The sequence below is a fragment of the Sipha flava genome, unplaced genomic scaffold (assembly GCF_003268045.1).
Source record: "Sipha flava isolate LNK unplaced genomic scaffold, YSA_version1 249_pilon_pilon, whole genome shotgun sequence".
Taxonomy (NCBI): Eukaryota; Metazoa; Arthropoda; class Insecta; order Hemiptera; family Aphididae; genus Sipha; species Sipha flava.
In genome coordinates this window covers 116,083-142,141 of record NW_020272898.1, presented here as the reverse complement: position 1 = coordinate 142,141, position 26,059 = coordinate 116,083, and the positions used below count along the sequence as shown (strand labels likewise).

At 28.1% G+C, this 26,059-nt stretch overlaps 4 protein-coding genes across 12 annotated transcripts in view; 1 reads left to right on the top strand and 3 right to left on the bottom strand.

Annotated features, from left to right (window-relative positions):
• Window positions 1–278: 278 nt before the first annotated feature.
• Window positions 279–4,874, bottom strand: LOC112684359 (TATA box-binding protein-like protein 1). 2 transcript variants are annotated; one of them, XM_025555844.1, is made up of 4 exons: window positions 4,602–4,874; window positions 4,401–4,538; window positions 1,309–1,528; window positions 1,209–1,237 (listed from the first exon to the last, which is right to left on the bottom strand). In XM_025555844.1, exons 1-4 carry the CDS (start codon window positions 4,726–4,728, stop codon window positions 1,222–1,224), a joined length of 501 nt encoding a protein of 166 aa, XP_025411629.1. In that variant the 5' UTR covers window positions 4,729–4,874; the 3' UTR covers window positions 1,209–1,221. The 2 variants fall into 2 exon arrangements, with proteins under 2 accessions (XP_025411628.1, XP_025411629.1); XM_025555843.1 differs by lacking the exons at window positions 4,401–4,538; window positions 4,602–4,874 and having other exon boundaries at window positions 279–1,237; window positions 1,309–1,400.
• A 4,347-nt stretch (window positions 4,875–9,221) lies between these two features.
• On the bottom strand, window positions 9,222–10,490 carry LOC112684435. Its single transcript, XM_025555973.1, has 5 exons — window positions 10,379–10,490; window positions 9,899–10,085; window positions 9,708–9,808; window positions 9,474–9,551; window positions 9,222–9,409 (listed from the first exon to the last, which is right to left on the bottom strand). Exons 1-5 carry the CDS (start codon window positions 10,488–10,490, stop codon window positions 9,222–9,224), a joined length of 666 nt encoding a protein of 221 aa, XP_025411758.1.
• Window positions 10,491–17,932: 7,442 nt separating this feature from the next.
• On the bottom strand, window positions 17,933–18,304 carry LOC112684434 (craniofacial development protein 2-like). The gene has a single exon (XM_025555972.1). It carries the CDS (start codon window positions 18,302–18,304, stop codon window positions 17,933–17,935), a length of 372 nt encoding a protein of 123 aa, XP_025411757.1.
• Window positions 18,305–19,584: 1,280 nt separating this feature from the next.
• LOC112684362 (protein PFC0760c-like) overlaps window positions 19,585–26,059 on the top strand; it is a 12,143-nt gene continuing 5,668 nt past the window's right edge. For 3 of the 8 annotated variants that reach the window (XR_003148690.1, XM_025555850.1, XM_025555856.1), the window contains exons 1-3: window positions 19,585–19,801; window positions 24,034–25,277; window positions 25,365–25,451. Coding sequence is in view for 7 of the 8 variants with exons in the window: in XM_025555850.1 (XP_025411635.1) it covers window positions 24,059–25,277; window positions 25,365–25,451 (1,306 nt within the window). In the remaining variant the exon portion in view is untranslated. Of the gene's footprint in view, window positions 19,802–20,726; window positions 20,761–24,033; window positions 25,278–25,364; window positions 25,508–26,059 lie in introns of those variants that run through there. The other 5 variants (XM_025555853.1, XM_025555855.1, XM_025555851.1 and 2 more) reach the window with 5 other exon arrangements.

The window sequence follows — 26,059 nt, the reverse complement described above, 5'->3', positions numbered from 1 at the left end:
AATAATAGTAATATGAGGAAAAAGCTTAAGAGCAATATTATTTTTGTAACTAACAAGGAACATTAACACACAAAAAAAATTATATAAATATTACATGTATTCATGTACAATTTGTAAAACACAGACTAGTTATCTAGATTTATTAACTTACACCTAAAGTAAAACACTAAAAAAAAATTAATTTTTGTACATTTATTATAATGATCATATTAAAATATTAATAGTTTTTTTTTTCATATTTTAAGAACTTTTACATAAGTTTATAAAAACTGCTGCAATGCTAACTGTAAATGAATCAGTAAGGTAACTGAAATATATTTCAGAGATCATCTTCATATTCCTGTTTAATAATATTTTCTAAATTGTTTTCTTTTACTATTCCAATGGCTAATCCATCACAACTTCGTTTTGTTACACTGTTTTCCGAGTTATACATAGTTACATTTTCATCAATTTCAGTGAAATTTCTCTTTTTTGTCATTAATTTACGTATTACTCTTTCATCTTCTGCTGTCTTCTCACGACGAAATGGATACACCATGGGATAAATTTGCTCGATTGCTTGATTAACATTTCCTACACTTGGAGCAGTTACTGTAATACTACCCGTAGAAAATATTTTTAATGTAGCTTTTAATTCTTTGATCTTAAAAGTAACACCAGGATGTAACTCGGGTTCATACTGAGCAATTGTTTTATACTTTTCCGAAAACTGTATGACTTTAATCGGAAAAGGCAGTGAACATGATCCAAGAACATTGACGATTCTATAACTGCTAAATTTAGCATTGTGATAACCAAGTTTCTGAATTATTCTAGCAAAACGTCTAGAAGCAATTTTAGCATGTATTTCGGATGTAGAACCTGTACAGGCAATTTTTCCACTTGACCAAATAGTTGCTGTAGCATTTGGTTTACGTAGTTTCATTGTTAACATTCCATTTTCACGCCTATATTCTATATTGCTACCATTAAGAGCTAAATATCGAAGGTTTAAATGGGACTTGACACTGAAGTTCGTTACAACATTACTTATAGAAATATTTAGTTTAGGAATATCAGTCAAACAGTCTTGAACTGGATTGTTTGGTAGAGCATTTTTATTATCAGACTGCTCATGAAACTCAGACTTATAGAAGATCATATTGGAATTAGTGTTCAATGTTGATGACGATATTGAATTATTTAAGTCTGTTCCATTTTTTTGATGAACTATAGAGGTCATCCTTGGATAGTCCTGAGTAATTAAATAATAATAAACATTAACTAATATATATGTGGCTCAAAAAAATTAAAAACTTCACTCACGGCCAAGTGTTTAATGTAATAGTTTTAAGTTGATCAACATTAACTACTGGCATTAAGGACGGTAAATTTCTTAATTGATGATTCAACTGAATATTTTGAATATTAGTTTCAATATCTATACTCTTGATGTATAATTTTTGTTGATATTTTAGTAACCACGACTCAATTGACGGAATAGCATTTACTTTCTCCACTTCTCTGAAAATTTTTTGTTGGTGTTCTGGAACATTAAATGTTAAACAAATTGAGAAAAGACAAATTTGAATCTGAAAATTATTATAATATAAACAATACTATTTTAAATTATTCATATCAGCAAATAATAAAATGTAAAATGTTTGACAGTAACAGGCAATGCCTCGACCTGGGTAAATTGATCCCCTTAGTGATAGAGAACTCATTCAACTGGGCTTAGGTTAACCACTTTATGGCAGATGTGATAGTCACAAAGGAGAATGCGAAACACAAGAGACAGTCTAGGCAGAGAATAGCTTCCAGTGGGAGATGGGTATCTAATCAAACGCATCCTTCTTCTAATGGAAGCATTCCAACCCATCAATGGATCATAGTAAGAAATATTTATAAGGGACTGACCATGAAGGACTGTTCTATAGTCAACCCAAAATTGTACTGTGATGTTTTCATTAATAAATTATTAATAACAGACCCAGGTAGCAGGTATATCACCAATTAAAAAAAAAAAAAGTAGGTGGTTCATTATTTATTTCCTTTTAGTTATAATTATGTTTAAATTTTTATACAGGGATTTTAGTTAAATACATAGAATAATAAAAAAATTCAAAACCCTATCCAATGCAAAAGTATACTATATTGATACATTATAATTGCAAATAAAAATAATTTAATTTTTATTGGAAATCATATTAAGAATAGGTGATAATAAAAATATATGGTAATTATTTATTCAATTTTATTATTCGAGTTAATACAAAATGTATAAAATAATAAATAAATATTAAAAAATACAACCATTTTAATTCTAATGTTACAGATCACTTAAAGAAAAAAAATGTAATTTGATCAAATAGAAAACTCAGTACTATTATGAAGAAATGTAGAATTATTTTTTTTACATATGATAAAAAAAAATTCTAAATATATTTTTTATAAATATATAATAAGTTCCTATAAAAATAAATACATCTTAAATATAATGGTGTATCATATTTTAGAACAAAAAATACTTAAATTATTTTTTTTTTTTTTTGTACAATGCTATACAAATTATAACAGTTTAACATATTTAATTGAAAAAATAGTAAATATAAAGTAAATGAAATTAAAATATAATTAATTTATTTTAAAAAAATACTATAACTCAATACTACAAACTATATTTAGTCCAAAAAATAATCATTTTAAATATTAAATTAAAAATTTAATATTATTATTTTGTCATGTAAAAAAACTATAAAATTTTACAAGTACATACATATCAGAAGTATTTCCATTTTTCATCAAATTAAGTATAGATAAATAACAGCTAAAAATTTGAAATAATAGGATTCAATTATTAAAACTATTTAAATAAATAGATTTAAAATATATTTTTTTTAGATATAACTCATATTTCGTGAATTGTCATTATGTAAATAATTACGTTAAAAAAAAAATGATTTGTAAAAATGATTAATAAATATATTTTTATAATTATAATTATTTGTATACACATTAATGTTGATTAACAATAAACTTTTGACAATGTATACAAAACAAATGATAGATCAATTAATTATTTCTATGAAATTAGACTGCTTTTTAATGTCACATACGCAAATAACATATAATAACAAAATTAACTTTGATTGCAAAGAAGACCTTAATAGTGTAAAATAAAATAAATTGAACTACATATCCAAATACTGTTATAAAAAACAAATTACCAACATTTTAAAATAACTTTAATAATACAAATAATATAATTAATTTAAACATAAAAATAATAAAATAAAATCATTAAAATTATATTTCAATTGCACTAACAAATTAGAGAGCACTGAGAAAAGCTTTAAAAAAAATCTTTGACTAATTCAGATAAAGAACAATTATTATGTTGATAATGATCCAACAAAATGAAAATATAGAGAATCTTTCTATTTAATCAAAATTTAAAAAAAAAACTAATTTAAGATAGTATTTCCTAACATTAATGTTAAGGCAGCCTATAAATATCCTTTGTATTGAGTAGACGACCCTTAAAAAAAAAAAAACCAATATGCTTTGCTATAATAACATAACTAATAATTTTATTGTAAGGAATTGTATCATATACTTTAATACATACTACTTAATTATGATAAATATAATATAAATATAAATATAACTTAAATATTGTTCTTGTCATTAGTTTACAAACAGCATCTCATCAAAAATATTTTACGACCTAATTTAGGGTCATGACCCATAGATTGGAAAATGCTGATTTAAGATTTATCCAATTATCTTTTTTACATGTGTATATTCTGCAGAAGTAAAATATAATCTTTGAGAGAAGAGAATATTTTAAATCACCACAATATCATAATAATTGATAAAATAATTTCATTCTAAATAATCTAAATATGACAATAGTTAAGTTAAAATTTCAATAAAAAAATAAAAATAAAAATGATAATAGTTTATCATTATTAAACAAGTTAATTTTTAAAATAATATAAATACATACACATACATACACATATATGCATATATACAAATAAGGACAAATAAGTGATTTAATATGCTAATATTTACTGTTTTACTGACACCTTCTACATACCTATAGACAGGGACGGAGAAAGGGGGTGGGCAATAGGGGCAGTTGCCCAGGGCCCCGCGCCTTATATTATAATTAAGGTTCCTCGGTTTTGATTTAACTGAACTTAAAATATTTTATTAATATAAATTATAAGACCCAACATTTATTTTGCCCAGGGCCTTGCAAACTCTAGCACCGTCACTGCCAATAGCAATGTATTTTATTATTATGCAAGTATTATAAATAGGCTTCATCCATTGTAATTGATAATTAATTTAAAAACCATGCTTTATCATACCAATAATAATAACATAAATAAGTATAATAAAATTACCTTGATTGATAAGATGAATTAGTTGTTCAAAGGTGTAATGAGAATAATTACAATTAGAACCGTACTGACACTGTCCAGTAGTTCTGAATCTACGACACGGTTGCTTTTGACGTTCTTCAAGAAATAATGTTATAGCGTCTGAAATTATACTTTAACATATATAACATTTGCATTCATAATAATTTTCTAATTTTTACGTACCTTTATATAATGAATAATAATTTTTTCTGTTCTTGTTGTGAGCGTTGCTATTCAAATGTAGATTTCGACTTGATAAATTGTCTGCAAACGTTATATTACAGTAGTCGCATAATATTTTCTTCACCATTTTCAACCAAATATCAAATATCCATGTATACCAAATTCATAAAACATCATTAAGATTTTACTAAAAATGTGCACATAAAATGTAACAATAAGAGTGTCCTGATTTTTTTTATTTTAAACTCAAAGGAAAAACATTATCAATGGGACACTGGATCAAAAGACACAAATGAGATAATAATTTGCAGTGTCAGCAGGTGAAACAACACAAATTTCATTATAAAAATGAAACCTTTTTATTTACATTGTCTTTGGAAACAAAATGTGCTTAATTTATACTAATCATAGACCTATTAACTAATAATTTAATTAATTTAGTTAATAAGTCTATGGTACTTCTATAGTTACTATAACTAATTAGTTTAGGTGGGTCTACAAATAAAAATAGTAATATAATACTATAATATTTATTTTTAATCGTGGGTGGGTCCGATATGTTTAGGGTTGCCATAAATTTATAAGGCGAAACCGGGACAAAACAAACACATTATTGAGTAACATACTTTGTATATAACATTTGATATATTAAGAAAACCAGTGGTGTATACAAGGAAGGATGTGGCGGTCAGATTCCCCCTAGGCCTTTTTTTAAATGTTATAAAATAATTTTCTTAGTGCAAGGGCGTTAGAATCGTAAAAAAAATAATGATTTAAAAATTAAATATAAAAATTATGTTTAAAAAAAATAAAAATTTTAAATAATAATTTAATATATTCTAAATTATACTCATGGTTTATGTGTGTATTTATTATTTCTGTTGAAAATGTTTAGGTTTGTTTGAGAACAATTATGTGCATGATATAATTAGAAAATAGTGTGAAGATAATTTAGGTCGCACAGCTTCTTTATTTCTACCAACATTTTAATTCGTAATTTAGTAGTTCTCGAATTGGGAAAATTAAGTAGGGGAGCTCAATAAAATGATTTAAAACTGCATTCCAAAAGCAAGATTCGCAAAATTACAGAGACCCGTAGACAGTGTCAAATTCAACGAGAGTGCAGGGGGTGTAACGCACCGATACCTCAATCGTATAGGCATAGGCGGAGATCTTGTAAAATATTAAGTAGGGCTCAAATATTTGATGCAAAACACACCCGTGGAGGTGTTGCCCCCACAACTCCAACAAAATATGTACAATATTAGGTATATAAATATTAAATAATATTATTTTATGTTGTGAATTGTGGCTGAAACCCCATTAAGCACGGTTACAATCAAACAATAGAAACCAAAAAAGAACCCATAAACCACACGATTGAGCACGAAAATGGATGCGACGTTGCCGCTTTGTACCATAGAATATTATTCGGTGCACCGTATTACTGTGCATGCAAGATTTTTTATAATAATTATGTAATTCAATTTTAAATTTTTAATGATTATTTCATAAATTAAAATTTTTACAGCTCAGGTTTCTTAAAAGAAATAACTCTCCAATAGAAAAACGACAAACAACTTTTTTTTCGCATTTTTTATATTGTTAGTGTATAGAGCTCGGTGCGTTCATATTATTATTACAAAATGAAATACATTTGAATATAATTATTTATAATTAAAAATCTTTAATTAAATTGGATTTTAATCATATATTATAATTACATATATTTTTTTTTTTTAAAAATAGCACTCGTACAATTTTCATGAAAAAGGTAAACATTTAAATTTTTTTCCCCTATTATTATTAAACTTATTTCCAACTTTCAATAAGTATTTAAGTAGATTGTCAGCGTTTTAAAATTCAGAGTACTCAAGATCAGTGGCGTATACAGGAGGGGGGGGTTAGGGGGTTATAAGCCCCCCAAAAAATATTTAGTGTATGTATATTGTTTATTGATTATAATAAAAACACACAAAATTCAAAAAAAATTTAATGTTCCATTTTTTATAACCCCCCAAAAAAAAATTCTGGATACGCCACTGCGTATCGCGCCATAATTTTACTGCACAACCCTCATATGTTGTGCTCTATTCATTTTAATGTACTTTAACAAAACGTGCAGTAAAATTATGGCGCGGTAAAAATGTCGCGCGGTAAAATAACGCTAGTGTGTTGCCAGCCTAATAGTTTTCAATCTGACAACGTGTTGCACAATATTTTTTTTCTACCGTGCTCAATCGGGTATCACCGTGAATTGTGACTTAATTGTTCGGTATATTACCGTAAATAATGAATTGGTAAATAGTAATAATAGTATGTAAGTAATGTACTAGGTACACTTATATAATTATGGATATAAGAATATACAATAATGATAAAAATTCTTCAAACTGTACAAAAGTACGATATTGTTCGTTTAATATTTTTAAGGGGGCTTTGACTTAAAATATTTATTTTTTGGAGGATCTAAGTCCCCGTGGTTCCCTTCTCATCTCCGCCTATGAATATACAAATATTTAATGCATATTAGAGCTTTTACACAGGCTACTTTAGTTTTAAAATAGCAAGAAAAGTTAAATTAACCAATTATTATATAATTGTATAAATAATTAATAATGGTCTATTACTTATTAATGCTAAATCTGTGGTTATTGTCTATAAATATAGCATATTGAACACCAATTACATATTAAGTACCTAATCTAAAAATGTAGAGATCGTAATACATCGATGAAATTGTAAAATCATTAGTTATCAACATTCAAACACTATACATTTGTGTAGTGCTTAAAACTGTGTAATACCTGTCAGATATATAGTTCCTATTAATATACTCTTTTGTTTCTATGCTATAAACAAAATTTGTATGGCTTTGAACGTTGAATTCCTTGAACTACCATGTAAAAAAATTGGCGTAACCTGTTGTAGTAGCCTGTGTTGTATTACCTCCATTTTAAGTTTCAAGTTGATTCGAAACTAATGTTTCAAGTTCATTCGAAATGTTAGTGTATAACACGTATAGTTTTTAGCACAGCTATAGATAATATGATTGTGAAACTGACCTATGCTGAACACAATGAAGAGACGAACCAGATTGGTAAAGTTTATACAGCAGTGTTGCCAGTATTTCAAAAGGAGAAGGTCGTATTGGAGCTTCAAAATGATCGTACTTTCAACGAAAAGATCGTATAAAAAATTTGACTCGGACCTATCAAGATAGCGGTCCTCGCTATCAAACCGTGATAATAAGAAAAACTCTAAGATAACCCTTATCTATATTTCAATTTTTATTACAAAATAAGTAAATAACATATTCAATAAGAACGTCGAACAAGACAAGTGAACAACATAATTATTTTCAAATAAAATACAAAATTATATTATCATAATTAATTATAAATACAAAACAAAAAAATTAAACAAAATAAACATTGGTAACTTCAACGCAAATTAATAATATAAATAAACAAATGAAATATTAACAACTTTTAAATATCCTTAACCATAGATATAATTATATATATAAACAAAACATCACTTATAATAATGCATACCAAGCATTTTAAAAATCAGACGTCCATAAAAACTATCTCATCATCGTCATTATCTTTACTATTCAAATTACTATATAAATTGCTACTTGTCATTAAATTATATATATTTTGAGAAGGTTCAAATTTACAACAAGTAGTTTCTTGCATACATTGACTAGCCATAAGAAGACCATTCAATGTAGGTGTCTGTAAACGGTTACATTGTTTTGTTTTTATTAAATTTATTTTGGAAAACATACGTTCACAAGAAACGTTTGATTGTCTCAAAGATAAAACAGTTAGAAGAAAATTGGATAAAACACGAAATGGATATTCATTATCAACTTCTTTATTTTTAAGATTTACCCAAAACTCTTCAAAATTAAGTGTTTTAAGTTTAATAATATATTCAGGTTCTAATTCAACAGTATTCAATTTTCGCCAACCATCATCAATTTTCTGAATATTATACTTCTTAATTAATCTAGGAAATAATTGAATAAATGATATGATTGAGTTTGAACGATTATTACTAAAAACTTTTTTGGGGTTTAAATCATCTAAAGATTTAAGTACCGGATTATCGAAGTCAAACGTCATTTTGATTTGGCGACAACTATAAAAAAATCCCTACATCTTTTTTTTATATCTTCTACCATAACTTCATTTTGAAATATTTCTGGTTTATTTAATAAATTAGAAACTTCAACTCCCAAGTATATATCTTTTATAAGTAGAAAAAAAGCATTATTTGAAGGGTTAATTAAGGTAGGGTTGTTATATGGTCTCATATAACAGTACAATAAATCTTTGTATAATTCACTCATTTTGTTATGAAGTGTACATAAAACCGGTCGATCACTTTGGTAAAATTTATTTAGATTTACAAATTTTGGTAAGACCCACTGTAGAAATTTCAGATAAATAAAGATAGAAGAATCATGTAAGAATTTAAAAATGTCTTCAGTAGATTTTAACCTATCTAATTGCCAGTTAGCAGAAAAATAAAGTTTTAACGGATTAAACTGTTCTACAATTCTATTTACCACCATAGACAATGACAACCAACGTGTCTGAGATGATGTTAAATTTGATATGGAGAAACATTGCAAAAGTCTTGAAATCCTCTGAAGTGACTTATTCTTTTGCTGCTAGACTTGAAATAGTTGAAAATATCTCGAGCCAAGTCTTCACATGCCCTTGGTAGTGTTTTGCAAGCTGAACTCGAACATAGGTGCCAGGAATGACATATGCATTTCTGTATATACACACCTATATTTATTTGACAAAAAAAATTACCTATGTAAATTATAATATAAATTATTTATTTATTTACCTGGCATATGTTCTTTAAACCTTGATGAAACTGAATTCCATGCACCCATCATAGAGTTACAACCATCAGATGCAAATCCTATTCAAAACAAATAATCGTTAAATAAGTTAGATACATATTTATTTTTAAAATTATAAAATATCTATTTCAATATATTTAAATTAATAAAAATTTTAATTTTCAATCTTAAAAGTGTATTGAATTATATAAAAAATATTTTCATTTTTAACTTACCAATTATGTTATCCAATGGAATTTCTGATTCGTTAAAAGCTTTAAGAAGTTCATCAAATATCTTTTCAGCAGTTGCACCTTCATTTGCACTTTTAGAATCACTTAATAGTTGTATAAGTTTGAAAAACTTGGTTTAAAACTTATCATTAGATACATCAAAAAAATTCACTCATATACATGTTTTTACACACCAAACATCTGTGCTTTCATCTATGATGACACTAAAATAGGTCGATTTTAGAATATTGGCTATTTCCTCACTATGGTTTTTGCCAATAACATTTTTAACTATGGATGTGGCTTTGGTACGACCAAGATTTATTCCACTTGCAATTTTTGAATCGTCAAACGCTACCTTACATATTGCAGTTATGTGGTCTATAACATTAAAGGATAAGTTGTGTTCACTTAAAACACCACATAGTAGTAATTCAGCTTTCTTTATTTTCTGAAGTTCATTCAATTTTGCTTGATTATTTACAAAGCCTTTCATAAGAGGTTGACTCCGATGAAACGTGAATTACTTGTGTGTATTTTTGTGGTAGAATGCTTTTTTATTACCGACAATTCAGCAGTCATTTCTGACGAACACAATTTTCACTTTGCCATCAATTGATTATTTGGCACCGGAATCAACCAATTAGAAAATTTAGAATCGTGTAACCACACACTTCTAAATTTTTGTTTTTTGTGCTCAAGCTTTTTGCTATTTTCCCCTCTGCGACGTTTGACGCTTTCAGATGTCCTTGCTCTTTCTGGATCGTCTTCATTTTTACTATTCATTATTACAACTTGATGAATAAGTCAAAGTAATAATCACAATTCTCGACTAAATTATTATACTAAATATTTAGGTGTACTGAGTACTGAAAAAATGTAAAATTGAAAATATAACACTGTAAAACCACACACGTGAAAATGTAATACAGCACTGATAACTATACTTTATAAATATTAAATTCGAAAAATAAAAATATTAAAAATATTTATAAATAGGTACATTGGTATTTTCATTGTTTACTTTTAAATTATTCCATAAAGATCGTATATTTCCTACTCCATCAATGGTTCTGGTGGGGGATCGTATAGAGGCTTAAAAGATCGTATTTCCCCATCAAGATCGTACCATCTGGCAACACTGCTATATAGTGACTTATAGTGACTAATATGAGCAGTTTAAAGCGCAACCTACCGACAGAAAAAAAAATATAGTGTACAGCCACGGTTAGGCTATAATTACAAACGATAATAACATAAATAGCGATGGGCACTATCATATAATACTATCGAACAATTCGATAGTCTGGGACATTCGAACTCATGGGCGCCCGCAGGAAATTTATCAGGGGGGGGGCATAAAAAAATCAAACACAAAAAAAAATACATTAAAAAAAGTTTATTCCTTGTAAACTACAAATTGTGTTAGAATTATATGAAATTCAACACCAAAAAGAACATTAAAAATATATTCCTTACAACCTAAAAAATTAGTTAAATAAAAACTGAAGCTATGTGTGCGTGGTGCGTCGATCGTCATAAGTGGTTTACACACTAGGCGATTAATATCAATTCACAGAAATGAAACGTATTTAATTTTGCGCGATTAATGTAATACGCATTATTTTGTAGGTACGCCTTATAATATATTTTTATTACGATCAACAACACCACACGGCACACACTAAAGTAAAAATATCGATAAAATGTTGATAAATCAAAATAAAACTAAAATATTCAATATTCTATTGAATTTCAGGGGGGGGAAATGCCCCCTCTTCCCCCCGGGCCACCCATGTTCGAACTATTCGATAATTTTATCAAATAATCGGTAATTCCGAATTATTCGAAACTATTCAGAATATTCAATAGTTTCGAATTATTCAATAGTTACCGACTTCAGAATTATTCGGTAAAATTTGAAATTAGCTTCATAATGTTTAGTTTATTTTGAGATATCTAATCACTAATATGATAACTGATAAGAATAACGTCTTTAGTCAAGAATTAACAACATTGTTATTATTGTTTTATAATCTTTTTAAGAACTATTTTTTTGAACAGTTTCCCTATCAGAACTAAGCCAGAAATAGGTCTATAATTTTATCTATCTTTTTTATCACATTTTTACCTAATATAATATTTCATCTAATACCCAATTTTAGACATTAAACACACAAGGACAGATATGTAAGCAAGTAAGCAACTAATCCAAATTGTAAAAATTAGATAAAATTTGTTGACCAAGTATTCTTAGACAACTTGAGGTTGTATCACTTTAATATTTATAAATTATACTTAACAGAAATGATTGTATTCTATAAAATTGAATATTTTAAATTTTGATCATTTACAGTTGTACCTAAAGCCGGATTAAGGAGGGGTCTAGCCGGGGTGGTAACCCCGGGGCCCACTCAAGTACCCAAGTGAGAGGAGCCCAAACAATTTTAAGCCGAAACACATTTTTATCATACCAAAATTAGTAATTTTATAGACATTTTATATACCTATTAATTTTATAATTTTATAATGCATTGTCAATTTGTGAAATAGTTTAAAAAAATGTATCGTTCTGCGAGTGTAGCGAGTGGCTTTGTAAAGCATGTTTTGTTAAATGGGGCAATATAAAATTTCAGCCCCGGGGACCAATAGTTGCTTAATCCGGCCTTGGATGTACCTATATAGCTTTTTTTTTATATAACCTGTGTGATCATTATAAATATAAACATATAAACGTTAATTGATTTACTGTCATTATTTGATTAATAAAAAACAATGTAAATCGTAGAAGTGATATAATTTCAAATATTTAATTTATAAAAACAATCTACTTCTTCCATAGCTTTTACGGTCCTTGAAGAACTTCGCTGCCTCTACTACTTTTTTCCAACTTTTTCTATCAACGCTCTCTTCTATTGTTAAACCTTGTGTGCCAGGGGCATATTTATGGGGGACGATCCCTCTCCCCTAAAATGAAAAACACCATTGTTAAAGATTGCTATTTTTAACATGGATATGTCTTAATGCTGGGGGTTTCCGAAAATTTGTCGCGACACTGAGAATGTTGTTTACGTTTGGGATCACCCTTTTTGTATATGGGACATAAAATATTTAATAAGTCCAATGGTTAATTAATAGATACATCAAATGGTGGTGTTATAAGATTGTAGTTGTAACTAAAAAGGTATCTTATTTCTTAGAAACCTGTGCCGCTATTTACAAAATACAAATCAAAATAAACTATTATTAGGTGAGTATGTGACTCAATACCGTTCCACCGTTTCGACTTAGGAGTGCAACTGCCGTTAAAGGACAGTCTATTCGAATAATTTTTATTGGGTATTTCGTATGGTTTTTAAGGCGGGTTTACACGAGACGTGAATCACGATCGTAGTCTTTAAAAGCGTGGTTCACGGTTTGTGTAAACAGACAATTCGTACTTCACGATCGTGATATTATCGTCCACGAACCTGTCACGACTGGCTCGTGCAATATTAAACCATGTTAGATATTTCAGTCGTGAAAGCTCAATCGTGGTGTACTGTTTGTCTGATTATGTATATTTTTTTTATAACATTTTGACTAAAAATACTTGTAATAACTTTTTGTAATAACTAAAATTATTATTATTACTAATTATTTTACTCAATTGAAAGTTATTAATTATAATACATTTATTATTTAATTATTTTATCAGCAACATGAGTGTAAATAAAAATGTTATGAAAATGAATGATGAACAAACAATGCAATTTATAGACTATTATGAAAAAGAAGAAGTTTTATGAAACACTAAATTACAATCTTACAGAAATAGAGATGCTAGAGGCGAAGCTAAGAAAAGAATTGTATTAGGCATGAATATTGAAGGTTTGTTATTTTTATTTGATTATGTCTGTATTTACTCGATACATCTAGTTCAACTAAAGAAAATAATAATTTCATTTTTAAGGTTTTGGACCTGATCACGTTATAAGTAAATTTAAAAATTTAAGAAGTTCATATTGCCAAGAACTGAAAAAAATTGCAACTAGTAAAAAATCTGGAACACCTTATTCTTTGTATTCGAATAGTTTTTATTCTGTGTATTCGAATACTTTTTATTCGATTTATTTGAATATAGTTATTATTAGTGCACGGATTTATATGCTCTGAAAATCTCAGAAATATGCATATATGGTCTTATTTTGTAAGAAAATGCCCTTAAAAGTTTTAAAAAAATATGCCAAAAAGTAAACTAACAAAACTAAGCCATCTGCAGAAAAAATATCTTTATATTCAGCAACAAATTTGTTTAGCCTACTAGACGTATTTGTACTGATTTTCGGCATTTTAAGTTTAAATAAATTTAATTTAATGAAAATTACGCACATTCGGATCACGATAAACGAAGAAACAAACACGACTATTCATGTATGATTCATGAAATAACAAATTATTGTTACTTGTACTTTTTTACTTGTCCCGTTAGGTCTCGGATATTATAAGAAAACGATATCATCAAATAACACGGATTATATAACTACAAATAGTTTATTTTAATTAATATACGCAAAATATTACATATTATGCATTTTAAAACCGTATATATGCAATAAAAAATCATAAAATACAGAACATGTCAAAATATGCAAAATTGAGCAAAATAAAACTGTATTTTGGATCTATTGACCATAAGTCAAACTTGTAGCTATTTTTTTGGACTGTTTTGAAAAAACATGCAAATGCATATAAATAATATGAATTTGTGTATATAAAAACAAGAGGTTATCTAACTCTCCCTAATCATCTTGTTTACTTAATTATACAATAATTTGAGTTAAGTTTTGAGAGATATGCAAATTCTCCTACGATATTCGAAGAAACACAAATCTATTTGCTATAAAATTATCATAATATTTCATAACATATTTATAACATACTACTTTCCATGATTAACTTTAAAGTCCCTTGCTCTTCTGTCCGTCAAATCTATCCATTTTTTATTCCTAAATGCAACACCAACTATTCTGAGAACCAGCCAATTCTTAGAATGATGCGTATTGCAAATAATGATCCATCATTTCTGTAGCATTGTTATATTTTTTATTTATTTTTTTTTTGGTTTTCATATTTTTAAATTAGTTTATTAGTAATAGTCACTATTTTTATGATTGCTATCATATATAAAATTTAATTAGTGTTATCAGTGTTATCATATTATGTAAATTGGGCTCAGCCCGTATTGTTAATAATAAATAAATAAATAAATAACATAGAATTGTAAAGAGCATAAAAGTGAAATACTCTCAGAAATGTTTATTATGTATTTAACTATGATAATGCGACAGCATAGTTAATGGAAAAATATTAAAGTTATAATTGGTTACTTCTTGAATTTGTAATCAAACACCTGCTAATATCTAAAGCCGAGACCACACTTGCATTATTCGCATGTAACACATCGTTTCTTAAAGCGTTACGCGCTATTGTTGTATTGGTGTTGCGATATTGGCGCAAACGATTATTTTGGAACAGCCTATTGAAGTTTGATAGTTTTGATTAAATAATCTATTTTTTCCATTTTCCACTTCAGTGATGTGGTGCAATTGGTAACACGGGACCACTATTAAGTGAGAATTCAATACACCTTAATAAGGAAAATATATTTAATGCATTTTTTTCCACTTTTTTTTTTTTTGTAATCGGTATAATCTTTCTTCTTCTTCTTAGGCGTTTACAGGCCATTCAGGCCCATTGCCGCAACAACCACTTGCCTCCACCTGTCTCGGTTTCTTGCCAGCTCTTCCCCATCCTCTATTCCAAGTTCCCTCAAGTCCTTGACCACTCTATCCTTCCATCTTTGTCGAGGACGTCCTCTAGGCCTTTTTGTATTTGGCTTCCATTTCGTAGCCTGTCCAATTGGCCCCTCCGATCTCCACACGTGCCCGGCCCAGCTCAGCCTACTACTTTTTAAAATTCCGTTAATATTCGGTTCTCCGTACAGGTCTTGGATCTCCTGATTTGTTCTTATTTTGTATTCTCCTTCGTTATTTTTTTTGGACCATAGATTCTCCTTAATATCTTCCGCTCGAAGGTGGCCAATTTTAGTTCATCCGATTTTGTAGTGGCCCACGTCCCACATGCATACAAAGCTATAGGTCTTACTAGTACTTTATAAAGGGTTATTTTTGTCTTCCATGATAATATCTTTGATTTAAATAGAGGGACCAATCCAAAATAACATCTGTTTGCCGCTGCTAATCTAATCTTTATTTCCTCGTGGCTATTTGCATCCTTGTTGATGTCCACTCCTATGTATTTAAAATCATCTACTTTTTCGAACTTATATTCCCCAATATCCAGGTGTCCCCCTCTATGGTTATTCCTAGTTACTACCATATATTTTGTCTTATCCTCATTTATAATTAATCCTATTTTCTTTCCGTTTTCCAGTAAATTTCGTGTTGTCTCCTTTAGATTTTCTTCATTTTCTGCCATTATCACTAAATCATCTGCATAGGCAGCTAGAATTAGTTGTTTGTCAATTCCAATTTTAATTCCACTTGCAGTTACAAGGGTATCTCTTACGACTGATTCCAATGCTAAGTTGAAAAGAGCTGGGGACAAGGCGTCACCTTGTCTAAGCCCTGTCACCACCTCAAAATCCTCCGATACGGCATCTCCGAACTTCACTTTACACTTTGATCCTTGTACACAAGCACGGACTAGTCTTACAAACTTTTCAGGTATACCCAATTGGTACATAGCGCTCCATAGTTTCTCTCTATTCACCATATCATATGCGGCCTTAAAATCTATAAAAAGGAGGTGTATATCTTTGTCAAATTTATGGCTTTTTTCGATCATTTGCTTAATAACATGTATTTGATCCTGGGTTGACTTCCCTGTCATAAACCCTCCCTGGTAATCTCCAATAATTTCTCGTAAATAGGGTTTGATTCTAGTAAGTAGAATATTAGACAGTATCTTATATGATGTGTTCAAAAGGGAGATTCCCCTATAATTTTTACAATTCATGGGGTCTCCCTTTTTAAGAATAGGACATAAAACAGATGTACGCCACGGTCTTGGTATTTCTTCATGTTCCCAAACTTTAGTAATGTTAAGTTATGTAGCTGGTTTATTAGTAGTTGTCCTCCCTTTTTAAGGCATTCAGAAATTATCTCATCTTCTCCCGCTGCCTTACCGCTTTTGAGCATTTCAATACCAGCTTCTACCTCTGCTCTTGATGGTGGTTCTATGTTTTGTTCTACTGTTGCACGTTCTTCTATAATTGTCCTTTCACTAGGTTGGTTTAAAAGTGTGTTAAACATTTTTTTGAACTCATCTGCTATTTTTCCGTTATCGGTCAATAACGTTCCATTTTCTGCTCTAACCATTGATGTTTTACGTTTAAACCCATGTTTAACTTCATTCGCTTTCCCAAAGAAGACTCGAGCATTATTCTTTCTACTACTTTCTATGAGTTGTACTCTTTCTTTTTCCCATGCTCTCTTGTTTATCCTAATTGTCTTCTTTACCTCTCTCTGTTTCATGGCTAATTCTCTTTTATTTTCTTCTTTTGGGTCCTGTAGCACTTTTAATCTCGCTTTATCCCTTTCTTTCGTGGTCTTTTTACACATTTCATTGAACCAGTGCTTGTTCCTTCTCTGTGGTTCGTAACCCAAAACTTCTTCTGAGGTTCTTTTAACCGCTTTTTCTATTCTTCCCCATAATTCTTCTATATTTGCTTCATGTTCAGCGCTTGAAAGGTATTTGTTCAATTTTCCCTGATATTCCTTTGCTTGGTTTCCATTTAGTAGCTCTCTATTAATTTTTTTTGATGCTCTGTTTCTTCTGCCAATTCACTGAAATTTTTAGTTTGTACCTTGCCTTTACCAGGAAGTGATCCGATATCGCACTACAACCCTTCATACTTCTTACATCTTCAACGCTTGATCTTATTCTCCTGTCAACAACTATGTGATCTATTTGGTTTTTTATCCTTCCACAGGGTGATATCCAGGTCTGTTTATGGATGTTCTTGTGCGGAAACATTGTACTGCTTATGACCATGTTTCTTGCTGTTGCAAATGAGATCAATTTGTTTCCATTTTCATTGGACTCACTATGCAAACTGTTTATTCCAATAGTTGGTCTGTATATCCTTTCTCTTCCGACTTTCGCATTGAAGTCACCAATGATAATTTTTGGCTTCCCCGAAGATAGCCCATCACAAACTCTGTCTAGCTCATCGTAAAAAGCATCTTTACTTCTTCGCTTTTATCCTCTGTTGGCGCATAACAATTTACAATTACTATGTTAAACCATTTGCATTTAAATTCTATATAGCAGATTCTATCACTTATTGGTTCAAACTTGACAACATTCGGCAAAAATTTGTCCTTAATAATAAAGCCTACTCCTCTTTCGTGTTTTTCTCCACCGCTATATAAAATTGTATTTCCTTGTGACTTTATACTACCAGATCCGTCCCACCTTATTTCTTGAACTGCTGTTATATCCAGTCTGTATCGCTCAAGACACGATACGACTGTCGTCAATGTTCCCGTCCTATACATTGATCGCACATTCCAAGTTCCAATACATAAATCCATAATCTCCACGTTCCGAGGCAATATTAATCGTTGTTTCGTAATCATATTGTTTTGCGTGTAAGGTGATTGGCCTTACGACAACCTCCTCTTGGAGGGTCTGATTACTCCAACCAATTAAGGTCAGAGTAAGGGTGGAATGAACCAACTAACTAAAGTAAGTTCAGTCCACAGCTCGGGGCCCCGGGTTCGCCACACCCGTAGTGTTAATTGCTTAACACCCCCCTGAGGGGAATCGGTATAATAATTATTTTAATATTAAGTTATATCAGTACCTATAGTCCGTTTTACAGCACTAGATATTCGATGCACAAGAAAAAATACAAAAAAAGTACAAACAATTTTAATGTCGAATTAGGGTTTTACTCGCGTAGTGAGGTTTTAGGTTCACATGCAGAGCATAATCTCATTTACAACAGTATCAAGGTTTGTAAAAAAATTAGGTTAGGTTTAGACTATAATTCCTCTAGGGGCGAAGCCCCATCCCCCCGAAAAATGCCACGCAATGGCACTCGAGTTTGTGAGTGGAGCCGGCAGGCGTAACGAGCGAAGTCCTAACATTTTTAAAATGAAAGTTCCGATTTTTCGAAAAAAAAAAAATGCAAACAATTTTCATTACGATAAGATATCAAACCAGATACAAAATTATCATTCAAAAAAAAAAAAGTGCAAAATTTATTTATAACTTATGCGGGGATCGAACTCGGCCACGTAGATAAAAAAAAACGATGCTGCTGTCATTGCGCAATATTTTATAATGTAATTTTGAAAAAAAAAATAAGTATTTAAAAGTTCTAGTGTGAAATTATAAACTTTAATTTACTATAACTTCAAATTAAGTTCTTACACCAAATTCTAATTTAACCATGATTTTTTTCACCCAAAATATGACTAAGTCCCCCAAAAAAATTGCTAAATTTTTGGGTGTCCCGTAAACGAGAAATGTTCCCACTACACTTGTAATATCCTTTGATGCGGACAATATTTACCAACAACTGACGGGACGCAGTGTAACTCCGTCGCGTATCATTTTTTGTTACGCGACGGTGTTGCGCGTTCACGTTCACACGGATATTAGAGTTACGCGGCGAAGTAACGATACGTACTGTGTTGCGGTATGGACGAATGTTGCAAGCGTGAACCGGGCCATAATAATCGATGTCTAATTTACCAAGTTAGTATATTTATCAACTAGAGAGCGTTGTATGCTGCTGTGAAAACCAATATAACTTTTGTGCTTCGCATTTTTACCGTCGATTTGCAACCATATACCATATTATCTATAGCCGTGGTGTATAGTGTGCGGGATGAAGCATTTGGTGATTAATTTTGTATTGTTCTTTGTATGCTAACGCTCCATCGATCCAAGAGCTTTTGTAGTCTATTATCTAATGAAATAAAAAATGTTTTTTCTACATTAAACATTTTTAAAACGGTAAAAATAATCAATATTTTATGAATAAATTTGTAAACAAAATATCTACGTTCTAAGTATTATAGGTGAGAAAATAAATTATTATTATATATCCAATTAGTGTAAATCACGTTTATTATATATCCAGTCAGCAGGATAGTTTGTGACCAATTTGATTCGAAAATAGCTCTTACATTTTAAGGGATATTATACTATACAATTAAGGTTACGGCTATAGAAACATACTACATAGTATGGGTGGTCAATCAGGTCGATCATAACTTCCTTCCATTTTTTCAGTAAACAATTAAAATATTTTTGTTCAGCCCTAGAATAATTTATAATTTTTGTATTGGTATCCAGAGCCTGATTTAAGTATTTTAAACCTCATAGCAAAATAAAAAATATGATTTTACGCGTAGGATTAACAATTAATTTTTTTTTTTTCGAAACATAATAGTATATATAAGTATATATAATTGGCTTATATTTATATTTATTATATAAGATGAAAGTTGTATTTTATTCTAAAATCCGAGATCTTCTAATTATGGAGGTCATAGGCAAACATGACCTAATTGGTAGTTATCATGAAGATATAATTTCCGAATTATATTTTAAATTTGTATACTGTATCAATATGACCATAACTTGACGATCCTCGTGCATCAATTCGAATACGTGATTTGTCGTTTTTTCTCCATGAAATTGTGTTCCTACTTTTCGTTCATATTACCAATTGCGGTCCTGTTTTTATCATATATAGAATATTTCTAGTACATACTGGCCAATATTCATGTGGAATTATTGAACCATTGAAGTACTTGTGTGATTTTTTTATTTTTATTATTTCATTGTTTGCAATAAACTTATGGTACTTTATTATTTTAATATCTCAATATATTAAAAATAACTACTATTTAAAAATCATATTAATTGTGCTTGAAACCTATAAAAATTGTTTTAATGCTTTTTAAATGTTTTGTTGAGATATTTACTGGATTATAATAATATACGAATATATAACAGGTGAATATTTAAAAATGTTGGTATAATTCTATTTTAGTATGGTTTAATTATTAATTCATTAAAATAAAAATATTTATCTGTATCTATTTAATTGTATTTATGAATTTAACTTCCTAACAGTTAAATATTAAAACTTAATAGTTAAGTAGGTATAAAGCAATTAATTATTATGACATGTAAAAAAATCATTTATCATATTATACATTTTGATTTAATTATTTCTACAACCTTTATATAGATAATAGATACATACATAAATAATTGATTATTATTTTATTGATTTTTTTAATTATTTTTATTAAAATTATTTTTGGTATTATATTTTAAAAATTTAAATTAATAGCAATAAAAGTTTTATAAATGATAATCATAGTTTCATTGTTTACTTATGTTCAAAATTAAATGATTTAAGAAAACCAAAATTTTATTAGTGTCATACCTACACATTGTAGTGTACATGAGAGTACTATAATAGAATCATTTTGTAGAGCCAATGAAGTATCAAAAAGTGGGTTGGATTAAACTCCAACTATTTACCATTTTACTTTTAATTATAGAATATTCATATAGTTCTAATTTATGTTTGAATTTTTTTTTATATATATATTTAATTAAAAATTAATAAATTTCAGTTTTAATTTACTCGTGATATTTTCATTAATTAGTATTGTTATAAATATATTTGATATAGAAAATTAAAATGTACTCGACACGCAAATATTAATGTACAGTGAAATATAAATTCTTTATGATTTATGGTGTTTAATGACATGGGTATATCTATAAAAATTATAAACAAGACTACTAACAACATTTATAATGATGGGTCTAGAATAAATAAAGTTTAATTATAAGTTTTCTTAAGACTTAATAATTTATATTACTACTAATGCTAATACTCAATATTGCATAATAAATGCAAATGTCTCTTACTATTAGATTAATCAAAATGAAGTTAATAAATTAAAATTTAATTAATAAAATAAAATCACATTAAATTTAATCTAAAAATGAATTTTTATTATTAATTTTTGATTATGTTTTTATAGAATTTTAAGTTTGGCTTCCTCCATTTTAAAATCCTGGCTACACCACTTGATTGGATGTAAACATGCTACATATGTTATGTGCACTAAGATATATGTACCGAGTGTTCACCAATTTAGGGAACATTGAATTTTTCGGGTGTATTATGTTGGAGTAAATCAAATTTTTTTTTTACAAGCTAATGGTATATAAATACACATTTTCAGATAAATTTAAAATTTTTAACCCTCGGTACTCTCATGGGCAATGCAACTTATTTTTTTTTTTTTGAATAACAACTGGTATTTTTGATACCAAATTCGGATAAACTGAATTTTTTTTAAGTCATTTTGTCCAATTAACCATGACTCTAAAACCAAAATTGACTGAATGAGAGCCATTTCAATTTTAATAAATAACACATTTTTACAATTCATTATAAAATATATAAAACCATATATAATTATTTATTATTAATTACTTTTTGAATATTTTTACGTATTTTTTTTTTTTTTATGTGTTTTAAAAACAAGATTAATGTAATATAGATATACAATTATTTAATTAAAATTGATTACATTCAAATTCAAACTTCATAAGCATTTCTACATTAATAATGTCTATTTTATTTTTTTATTATAATATTATTTAAATTAGAAAAAAAAAATATATTTTTTTAAGTTAAAATTTTATTTTGTGGACTTTGAACTCAGTAAACTCAGTAATGATATTGTCAAAATTGATTGTTGAAGCCAATCCATTCATTTCTAAGTAATCATTGGTTAATCTGCATTTTGAACTATCAAAATAACTAAATATATATAATGTTATTTTATAAAATTATTTAATGTAAAATAAGTATTTCTACTAAAATTTTAAAAATTAAAAATAATTTTCAATGGGCCCACGTACCCCTGTACTCAAGGTTAGCCCATCAGCCCCTTCCCCTTGTGGGGACCCTGTATAGCCCTTTCACGACGAACACACACATTTGTGTAGGTTCGTTAATACCAATTACTATAATCAATTAATCAGGCAGGACTAAAAATAGTATAGATTTATATACACAATTGTGTGTGCTAGTTGTAAAACATATTAAAACAAAAATTAAGGCTCGTCGTGAAAGGGATAGAGTATCACTTGAGAACAGCTCCACCAATTTGGCTGATATTTTATTTTATTTTTTAATTATAATTGTCTAGAGAAGGTTTGTTTGAAAGAAAATTTTTATAAAGTTTACTAGATAAGATAATAATTTGTTAAAATTTTCTTACTGTAATTATTGTTATTATTATCTTTAATAATAATAACGATAAACTAATACAAAAAGATGTATTCAGGACAATTGAGTCTTTTAAATTATTATTTTTATAAAATATTATTATTTAAAATAAGTACTACTATTCACTCTAGTATTTCAATTTTCTCATTAAATTATTCTTATTCTTACTTATTAAATTTGAATATAATAAATTGATAACATTAATGTTAATTTTATTGTTAGCATATAACTTTTTTAAAATTTCACGAGGTTGGCCATATTTTAGTTTACATTGTAGTAGATATGCTTGTTGGTTGTAATAGAATAAATCTTTAGAAAAGAGAATTTATCTGTGAAAATTGTTAGTTAATCTTTTTATATGGTCTTGAATTTGGAAAATTATGTACATTATCATCTGTAATTGAGATAATTTATATGTTGAATACTATGCTTCGAAAACTTTTATTATTTTTGATGTGGGAGAACATACATAAACAGCTCTCATATCATTCTCAATCATATCCAACCATTTCTATTTTAGTCTTTTTTTTCTTCTTTTCCCTTCAACATTAATTTTCATTCTTATTGGCTTTTGTTTCTCTCTCAATTCATCATATGTCCAAACCATCTCAGTCTATTTTCCCTCATCTTGTTTATTTTCAACCCTATGCCAATATGCTCATTTTCCTCAAACTGAGCAAGCATATTTAAGAATTTATCTCAAAATTTGTTTTTATTTGAAGGGGACATTTTTTATCCAATAATTTTGTCTTTAGAATGGGATTGAAATGTTTACACATGTTGAAATTTAGTTGACATATGGGATTGTGGAGTAAGCCTTTTTTTCGATGTTATACCAGTTAATTTAACTTAGTTACCAAGGTATATTTTGTGTTATAAAATTTTAACTATTAAAATATGTGGGAGTAAAGGTTGTTTACTTATTATTTACAATAAATGCACATATGTGTGTTTTTATAAAATATATTAAAATATTTTCAGATTTTTCAATAAATATACAAAAAGCATGGATGAGAATGATTCTTTTCAATCTGATGAAAATATACAATATATTATAGATATAGATGAAGATGATGATGATGATGATTCACTTGAAAATGTTGATAATTTGATGTATAACAGTAGTGATAATATGAGTGCAACAAGTTCTCCATTTAATTTATCTCAGTACTCATTTGATGATCAATCACAAATTTTAGGTACTGAGGATGATGATGATGATGACGATGATGATGATGATGATTATGATGATGATGATTATGATTATGATCATAATAATGATGATATTGATGATAGTGGTGATTTTTTAAGTGACATCAGTAGTTGTGAAAGTTTAGAAATTAAAAAAAATCAAAATGAATCAATTTCAGTTAAAATACCAGAACAAAAAATGACAGAAAATGATGATAATGAAGATAACTATGAGATTAAAATCTTTGATCAACAGATGCCATTAAAAAATAACATTAAATCTACTGCTGTAAATATAAATATCACTCCAAAAATGAATACATCTATTGACAATTTTAATTCTTCATTAATATCTGGTCAAACTGAAAATAATTGTAATGAACATTTTTCGTATATAGAACAAGAATTAGATATAGAATCTCCTGATGAATCAAATGCAGATGTTTATGTGATTTCACATAATAATGTAAATTATATTATTAATAAAAGTGAATTAAGTAATAAATCTTTATCAAAATTATTTTCAAACGAATCAGATTTACCTATGAAACAATCAACTTCAAAAGTTGTACAAAATGTTCGGAAAAAAAGAGTGTCTAAAACTATTCCTCGGATGGAAAAGCTTCCAAATGGAAAATACAAAATGGTATCACCTTGTGTAAAGGAACCTGTTGATTTTATTGAATTAAGACAAAGTCCTAAATGTATTGATACATTACAAATAAGAAAACCTTTAGTGAATTCACATCAGCTTGAACATAATCAGCTAAATAAACAAGTATCACCCGAAAAATCCTCATGGGATAAATCAACTGATTTTGGTAATATAGATAAAAAAGAAAAAACTATTCCTCATACTACTACTGGTAAAGATGTAATAAAAAATCATGATCATGTGCTTTCTGAAGACTGTGGTATTAAAATTAATGATAAATATAAAAAAAAATGTGCATCTGAATTTATTCAAATTTCATCAAATTCTACATATTTAATTCAATCAGATGATTTACCATTGGGTAATACTAAATTACATGGTTAGTATAGACCTATATAAAATAATTTAATCAACTTTTTTTTTATTGTTTAATTTGATCTTATTTTCTTTCATGTATTTTCTTTAGATTCACAAACAAAATTGAATACCAATAATGACGATCAAGGTAAAAATGTTTTAAAAAATGTTATAGAATCAAACAGTGATGATTCAAATGATTCATGTACTACTATTACTTCTAGTGATGAAATAAATGAGTCCTTTGAGGAAATCTGTGTACAAAAAGTATGATTATTTAAATATTTTTTGTTTAAAATCAGTCATTTTATGAAATTTTCTTTCAGGAAATCAAAGTGAAAAAAATCTGTTGAAGAAAATTCTGATAACATGAACAGGCTATTACCAGAAGAAATCAGTAAAGATAAGCAAAATAAAATGTCTGACCAAGGTAAATAATATACATTTTATATTTTTTGTTGTACATATTTTTAATTAGAAATTGTTTATTATGTCATTTGTCATTGAAATTAACTTAATGACCTCGATGGTTATGGTTACCTTATGATTTTAGAAAAAACTCCAATTTATATTTGCTAATTTATACATTAATGCATCGATACAATCATCTTACAGATGTAATCACATTTATTTTTTAATGAAATATGAAAAATATTCTCCAAGAGGCATTATTAACAACATTTATGAAATGTATTATAAATAATATATAAACTACAAATAATTATACATTCAGAGTTAATATAAATAAAAATATTAATATACACATCAGAGTTAATATAAATAAAAATATTAATATACACATCA